The following is an 8675-nucleotide window of genomic DNA, read 5'->3' as shown; positions in this document are numbered from 1 at the left end:
GATATGATATTTCATAGGTGGTTTTCTTAATTCATTACGCAACTTCTGGGGAAAAATGAGATCGATCGGTTCAGTCATGCATGAGTAATTAAAGATTGAATTAAAAATGACCATGACAAGATTCTTTCAGTTTGTTCAAATACAAAGTTGGGCAAATGTTGTTTTCAGGTGAATTTTATGGTGTTACTATCCATTGTTCTTTACTATCCATCATTCAACAACTTCAGACCAGATTTATATCGTATGTTCATGGTTGAGTGAGCACAATGTATTGCAGGGGCTGCGGAAGCGGGGGGGGGGGGGTGGTCTTCAGCCCAAACTTTTTTCCAAATGCATGTATAAAAATGTAAAAATGACCATACGATTTTGATTTTTTGCATGATCAGCCCCCCCCCCTCACTTTTGGCTCAGTCCCCCCCAACTTTGGAAACCGTTCCGTGGCCCCCAAATTGTGACGTATCATCATAGGGGTTTATGGTAGTATCATCTACAACTTGTTAGATCATGTTAAAATTTGAAAATGTTGGTGGCTCCCCCGATTATAGGCCCCTCCCCCATTTTAAAATTCTGGATCCACCACTGATTTGTCCATACATTCAACTGATCCTGAGAAATTGTTAGGAAAAGAATACATTTATGCAGTATAAAGAGAATTCATTCCTAAGTTTTCCATTGTGCTCGCTCAACCATAAAAATGTTTAAAGTTCGGAAAGTGTGTGGTGATAGAAATGATGGATGATAAAACAACAGCAATTGAAGTCACATTTGAAACCGAATTTCCCCACAAAATCACTTAATTACCCTTTAAAAGGCGTCTATGATAGTGAAAATACCCATTTTCCCACTTTGATGCGTGCTCACTCATCCATGAATAAACAAATCGATTTCATTTTTGCACAGAATTTTGCCCATAGGTTGATAAACATTACTGCCAAACGACATTGCTAAAGACAGCCTTGAAAAAAAGTTCCACCATATTGAATAAGGGGTTACTTATTCGTAAACATATGCCCCCATAATGTACACAAGTCTATGAGAGAGGAAGTCAAAATTTTGAAATGAGGGTTTGTTTCATGGACGATTTTGGTTACTTCTGCCAACAGTTATTTCATGAAACTTCGCACATGGCTTCAGAATCATAACACTATCCAAGAGGTGCGCACACCAAAATAACCATTCGATACGGCACAGAGTGGGGCCAAGGCCTTGAACTTTCTTCTCATTTGCATAATTTTCGAGTATTGTGTGCTCATTGATGGATTAAACATCGGGATTTTCATAAAAATCAAATCAAAGGAACTATGCAAGGAGGTCTGTGACAGATATCCATAGTTACAAATTGCATTTTTTTTCCAATAACGTAAAAAACAGCTAATGACATTCCACATGTTCATTCAAGCGTGAATGTTTAATTAAACGCCTTTGAATCATTGAAGCATGTTAATTGGTCATGAACACAACGAAAAAGTAGAGAAAATATCATTTTCAGTTACCAAAATGAAAGAGTACTTGCCTATGATATTTGAAAATCGTATTTTTTGTTTTCAATAAATGTTCATTGAACCGTGAAACGATGAATACTGTTGAAGAAACTCTTTCCAAAAATAACTGTTATCATATTATATTATTCATGGTTTATTTATTCCAAAAACAATACACATTTGGCAGCCAATGGCTAAAAAAAAAATGTTTACAAATGGTTCACATATATATACACAACAAAAAAAGTAAGTCCCCCCTAAATCGAATTGCTGTAACATTTGAACAGAATTATTTTGAGATATGATTTTTCGTAGGTGGATTTTTGCACTCATTAGGCAACTCCTGGGTAAATATGAAATTGATCGGTTGAGTCATGCATGAATAATCAAAGATTTAATTAAAAATGACCATTTTTGAAAGTCACAAGAGTCGTGTTTCAGATTGTGCAAATACAATGTTGGACAAAAGTTGTTTTTTAGGTGAATTGTATGGTGTTATACTGGTTTTCCCTCATTTAGCCACTCCACACACAATTTTGACACCGTATGTTCAGTGTTGAGTGAGCACATTGTATTGCAGGGGCCGCGGAAGCAGGGGGAGGGGGTTCAGCCCCCCCCCCACTTTTTTCAAAATGCATGTACAAAAATGTAAAATGACCATACGATTGTGATTTTTTGCATGGTCAGCCCCCACCCTCCCACTTTTGGCTCAGCTACCCCCCACCTCCCCTCCCCCACTTTGAAAACCGTTCCGCGGCCCCTGTACTGTGACGTATCATCATAGGGGGTTATGGTAGTATCCTTTACAACTTGCTATAGATCATGTTAAAATTTGAAAATGTTGGTGGCTCCCCCGATTATAGACCCCTCCCCCATTTTAAGATTCTGGGTCCACCACTAATTTTCCCATAAATTAAACTGATCATGAAAAAATGTTACGAAAAGAATACATTTATGCCGTATAAAGAGTATTCATTCCTAAGTTTTCGAATGTGCTCGCTCAACCATGAAAATGTTTTAAGTTCGAAAAGTGTGTGGTGATAGAAATGATGGATGATAAAACAAAAACATTTGAAACCGAATTTGCCCTCAATATACACTTTATGACCCTTTAAAATGAGTCTCTGACATTGAAAATACCAATTTTCCCACTTTGATGCGTGCTCACTCATCCATGAATAAACATATCGATTTCATTTTTGCACAGAATTCTGCCCATAGGTTAATAAACATTACTGCCAAATGACATTGCTAAAGACAGCCTTGAAAAAAAAGTTCCACCATATTGAATGAGGGTTTACTTATTCTTAAACATATGCACTCATAATGTACACAAGTCTATGAGAGAAGAAGTCAACATTTTCATAAATATGAAATGAGGGTTTGTTTCATGGACGGTTTTTGCTACTTCTGCCAACAGTTTTTTCATGAAACTTTGCACATGGCTTCAGAGTAACACTATCCAAAAGGCGTGCACACCAAAATAACCATTCAACACGGCATAGAGTGGGGCCAAGGCTTTGAACTTTCTTCTCATTTGCATAATTTTCGAATATTATGTGCTCACTGATGCATTAAACGTCGGGATTTTCATAAAAATCAAATCAAATGAACTATGCAAGGAGGTTTTTAACAGATATCCATAGTTACGAACTGCATTTTTCCAATAACGTAAAAAAGAGAGGATCACATTCCACATGTTCATTCAAGCGTGAATGTTTAATTAAACGCCTTTGAATCATTGGAGCATGTTAAATGGTCGTGAACATAACGAAAAAGTTGAGAAAAGATCAATTTCAGTTACCAAAATGAAACAATACTTTTCTATGATATTTGAAAATCGTATTTTTTGTTTTTAATAAATGTTCATTGAACCGTGAAGCGATGAATATTGTTCAAGATACTCTTCCCAAAAATAACTGTCATCATATTCTTTCATTCTTAGTGATATAAATGTGTAAAAAATTCAATTGTTGCAAATTTGGACTTGTGTTTATTCAACCATGAAATTTAGCAAAAAAGTTGTATCGTACTTTAGAAAGTACCTTTTACAAGCCTTCTGACTATCTTTCATGATGAGAATGTGGAATTAGTTCCAGTAAAATGGAATCAAAGTCATGATATTTGGCTTGTGACTTTTGAAAAGTGACATTTTTGCCTTCTGACAGTGCTCACTGAAGCATGACGTAAAATACGTCCATAACATTTACTCAGAGGGTAGCCTATAAAATTACCTACACGCGCATGTAAAAATATATCAATAATTCGAATCGGTTCGGAAATTATTGATGTTTGTTCAAGGGGGGACTTACTTTTTTTGTTGTGTATATATTGTTTTAAAAAAGATACAAATTTAAAATGATACATGTATTAGACCTCATTCACTTAAAATTTTGATATGATGACAATGTTGAGTCCGTTGAAAGTAGTGAATAGATTAATCATAATTTGCCACAAATCGTTCAAAAGGAAATGCATATTAAAGTGATTGTTTAACATTGGTTTGACTTTTAAAAAATCTTAGCTAGAAGGTCACATTTATCACCTGTGTCTGTGATATGTTACAAAAATGAAGCCCTGAAAAAATTGCGGTCGAAAATCATTATTTAGTGCTTCAAAAATTGAAATATAAAGTGACCGGAAACACCATCTTAATTTCATCCCATACAGTTATGTGTACTATTTAGGCGTCTATAAGACGCCTATTTACAAGATCGGGGTTTGCCTTGTAGTTTTAGCTTTTCATTCTCAATAATTGTTGTTTTCAGGGTTTATTAGTTCTAATACATGCACTTGTACACATGTTTCATCTTGGTTTGAGAATTTTTTAAATCGGCTGCTCACAAAGTTAAACAATACCTTTAAAAAACAGTGCAATAAATACAAAATTCAGTAATCAATACAAAGTTGAAGTATTATATATTAAATTTTTGCGCAAGTAAACGAGTTATTAATGCAATTTTGAACAGATTAGTCAATATTAAAATATAAAAATTCATTATAATCTAGTAATATAAATACAAAATTAAACAGACAATAAATAGAATGGGGAAATATTCTCAAATTTATATTCACACCTGAACCCATTACCATGATTACACCCAGAGGAATTATATGTCAGTATACATGTAGAAATTGTTATATGAATATTACTTGCATTGAAATGTATCATTAAAAGTTTCATGAAAAGTCATTAAGTGTCTTTCGGGATGATAACAATTAGACATTGGGCTTTATATCATTGTTAAGCAGGCGGACGACAGATGGAATGCAAGATTGATAATACCTAGCAGTCCTACATTTGAGTTCCTGTAGTAGGTGAGAGTTCCGTAACTGCCTTCCAGACACAAACTGACGAGATTGGGGGAGAAAGTCACGATGGCGCGACGACCTGAGGAGATCACGCGAAAAGGAAAGAAGAATACCCTCTCGGCGGGATCTAAGCGATTCAAGATTAGGCTGGTCCAGAGCCCAGCTGTAGGAATGATATCCACCAAGAATGATCCTACAAACTCGCTTTTGCACCCTTTCAATGTCATCAGACTGGCGAGCAGTTATGGATGAAGACCAAACAGGTGATGCATACTCTAATACCGGTCTGATGTACGTAGTATAGGTAGCAACCAAGTCAGATGTTTCGATTCTGCACCTCTTTAGGCGATATAAGATAAACAGTCGCCTGCTAGCTTTGGATATCACAGTGGCAACATTCATATCCCATTTGAGGTCAGATTGAAGAATTACTTCCAATAATGTCAAGCTAAACAGCGGCTAATTTAGCATCAGCAATCTGGAGAGTCGTAAACTGTGCCTGTTTGGAGAATGATATGTTCATAACTGAACATTTGGACGGGTTAGGTTTCATGTCATTTGATTCACACCAGTGGACGAGTTGATCAAGCTGAGATTGAAGAATGGATGGTTCACTTACACGACGAATTTCGGCCAAACGAGACTATCAACATATTTCCACCTGTTGTAGCAATCTGACATGGCGTCGTTGATCATGGTAAGAAATAGCACTGGCCCCAATTTTGTACCCTGAGGAACACCGCATGTAACTCCCAGGTCACATGATATGGAAGAACCAACTTTGACAGCTTGTTTACGTCCATCAAGGAAACCACAAATAACTGGCACAAGTGCAGGTTTTACACCATAGTCAATCAGTTTTCTCACCACGATGTTGTGATTGACATGATCAAACGCCTTGGAGAAATCAATGGCGCACAAGGATGCACAGTGACCCGGCTTGTCGAAGCTCTTCCCGATAGAGTCCAGAAGACTAATCAAGTAATGTGTGGTGGAACTGCCAGTAACATTTCCAAATTGCTTCTTGTCAATCACAGGAGAGAGGTCACGACTGATCCATTTTGAGATGAAAGTCTCCAACACTCTTGAAAATACTGCAGTAATGGAGATAGGCCGCAGGTCTGACAGTTGCGAAACTTGTTGTTTCTTTGGAATGGGGGTAATCACTGCTCTTTTCCAACAGGAAGGGTAGCTACCAGTTCGAAGAATAACATTGAATATATTCGAAAGTGGCTCCGCTAACTCCAACGCGAATTCCTTGATAAGTTTAATAGGGATATCCCCCGTCATGATTGCCTTGGAAGCATCCAAATTGCGCAAGATATTGAATACTTCATGTGCATAGATCGTAGGTGGTCTTGAAGAAGAAGGTAGGTAGGATGGTAAGGAACCAAGATTTAATGATGGAAGCTGGCTACAAACCCCAGCGAAGTGCTCATTGACCCTAGCAGCTTTCTGTGAGTCATTGTGGCCAAAGCAGGTTGGTAATTTAAGTGAGGCTTTGCTGACCCCAGCCATGCTTCGGATTTGACGATGCCATTGGGAAGGTTCACTCTTCCTTAGATCTTGAACCCTCCGAACATAGAACAATTCCTTGCACTTTGATCTATCTCTTTGAACAAGATTCCGTACCTTACGAAACATCTCACCATTACCAGAATCATAGGCCCGTTGTCGCTTACTGATAAGATCCTTGATGCGGTGTGTAATCCATGGTTTGTCAGATGACTTTCGACGAGAGATGACTATTGGGAAGTGCTCGTAGTAAGCCTCTGCCTGGGTGAGCACGTCTTGAAAGGCATCTACCATTTCATCGGCAGTATCGATCGACTGTAACCAATCAAAATTGTAGTTGATTATCCATCTCCCAAAAGATCGAATGTTGGAATCACGAAGAGGGCGTCCAAAACTCTTGATGACATTAGATGAAGAGAGTTGAGACGACCCAATCATCAATACAGTAGCATGATCTGAAGTTGCTATAGGAGCCTTGATAACAGGTTCACTATAATGCTCTGGATGATCTGTAAATATCATATCTAAAATGCGATCATTCCTTGTGGGTTGCTTGACCATCTGTGATAAACTCAAGTGTGTGACAAACTCTTCAACTTGTAGATCGTTAAAGTCTCCCATGATCATAATTGATGAATCAGGATGAGTGGTTCTAATATGATCCCCATAATGATCAGATGGTTGATAATAATCATCATGATGTTGTGTACGAGGTGGTGAGTACACCACACAGACAAAGAGAACGACATTTCCTCTGCCGTAAGCATGCAGATTAACTTTAATCCAAATTATTTCAAGATGAGGCGGGACAAGGTCAAGTTCATAGGTTTCAGGTTCTAGATCATCTCTTGCATAGAGAGCTATGCCCCCACCCCGTTGTGCAGTTCTGTCCCTATGAAACAGATTGAAATCTTGGATAGCATTGGCTGAAGCTGGATTCGAATCACTGAACCAAGTTTCGGTTACACCGATTATATCAGCATTGTAATGACTGATAGTTGCACACAATTCATCAAACTTTCTGTTCATAGATCGTACATTAGTCAACATGATTGATGGGTAGTTCTTTTCACATCTTGTATCAACTACTCGTTGCACAAACCTCAAATTAGCATTTGATCTCAAGGGAATGTTCCTTATTTGATTTTTCCTGTATGAGATCCATGATTTGATCGGGCGATGAACACGACGCCCCGCACGCTTACCCCGTTTTTGTCTGGTGATTCCCAACTCTTTACTGATTTTACGTACGGGTTCTAAAGGCTTCATTGTTGTATTACGTAACGAGAGGAGCTGCTCGCGGGTGTAGTGAAGCTGTGTATTCACTGATGGATCCAAGTTCATCGGCTTTTGAGAAGAGGCCGGCGTATAGGGCTTGATGGTCCATGGCTCCATGCCTTTAGCAGTACATGTAATGGACGATGACCATCCAAAAAGTAAGATCACAAAATATATTAACAAGACGTACCAGCTCATTTCCAAATTTGTCCTATTGCTTCTTTGGTATCAAAGTCCAACTCATATCATCGAAATAATGAATATCACAGTATCAAACGCCAATAAAAATATGATAAAATCAGAGGTAAAACGGAGATACCAGGCTGCAACTCAAATAGCGCCCTCATTCTATCATTTTTATTGATAGAAACGAGTAAAATATCCAATTTGGACGTGTGTTTATTCAACCGTGAAATTTAGCAAAAAAGTTGTATTGTCTTTTAGAAAGAACTTTTTACTAGCCTTCTGACATTTTTCATGATGAAAATGTGGAATAAGTTCCAATAAAATGGAATCAAAGTCGTGATATTTGGCTTGTGACTTTTGAAAAGTGACATTTTTGCCTTCTGATGGTGCTCACTGAAGCATGACGTAAAATACGTCCATAATATTCAATGACAAAAAGAAGCTGCTGTAAACTGCTTATCTAAAAAAAGAGCCAATGGAGTAAATAAGAGTCAAAAGGGGCCTAAACTTTCGATCCTAGCAGAATCTTCTTCGGAGGCCAAATGACCAGAGGGTCATTTTCATTTACTCAGAGGGTAGCTTATAAATTACCTAGACGCTCATGTAAAATATATTAAAACTCGCATTGGTTTGTAAATTATTGATGTTTGTTTAAGGGGGGACTTACTTTTTTTGTTGTGTATACATGATCAATATACAAAGTCACTTTCGAATGTTCCACTAAATAGTGGAATGGTATTTTCATTTTCCACCGGATTCAATTTCCAGGGCTTGACTGAAAATCGCAACCCATGGGAGGATTTTCATAATGAAGCTAATGTATACTTATAACCATATGACCTTGTGTGCTAATCCGTTCAAAAAATAATAATGCCATTAGAGAACAACACAAAATCCATAATC

At 37.6% G+C, this 8675-nt stretch overlaps 1 protein-coding gene across 1 annotated transcript; it reads right to left on the bottom strand.

Annotated features, from left to right (window-relative positions):
* Window positions 1-5408: 5408 nt before the first annotated feature.
* Window positions 5409-7703, bottom strand: LOC121420623. Its single transcript, XM_041615285.1, has one exon. The coding sequence runs from the start codon at window positions 7701-7703 to the stop codon at window positions 5409-5411; it is 2295 nt and encodes a 764-aa protein (XP_041471219.1).
* Window positions 7704-8675: the final 972 nt, after the last annotated feature.

This window comes from Lytechinus variegatus, chromosome 8 (assembly GCF_018143015.1).
Source record: "Lytechinus variegatus isolate NC3 chromosome 8, Lvar_3.0, whole genome shotgun sequence".
In the NCBI taxonomy this organism is placed as follows: Eukaryota; Metazoa; Echinodermata; class Echinoidea; order Temnopleuroida; family Toxopneustidae; genus Lytechinus; species Lytechinus variegatus.
Note: the sequence above shows the minus strand (reverse complement) of the source record. Positions and strands in the feature narration are given on the sequence as shown.

What these genes read in the sequence shown, in the direction of transcription:
- LOC121420623 (XM_041615285.1), bottom strand. Translation starts at nt 7,703, where the DNA reads ATGGAGCCATGGACCATCAAGCCCTATACGCCGGCCTCTTCTCAAAAG.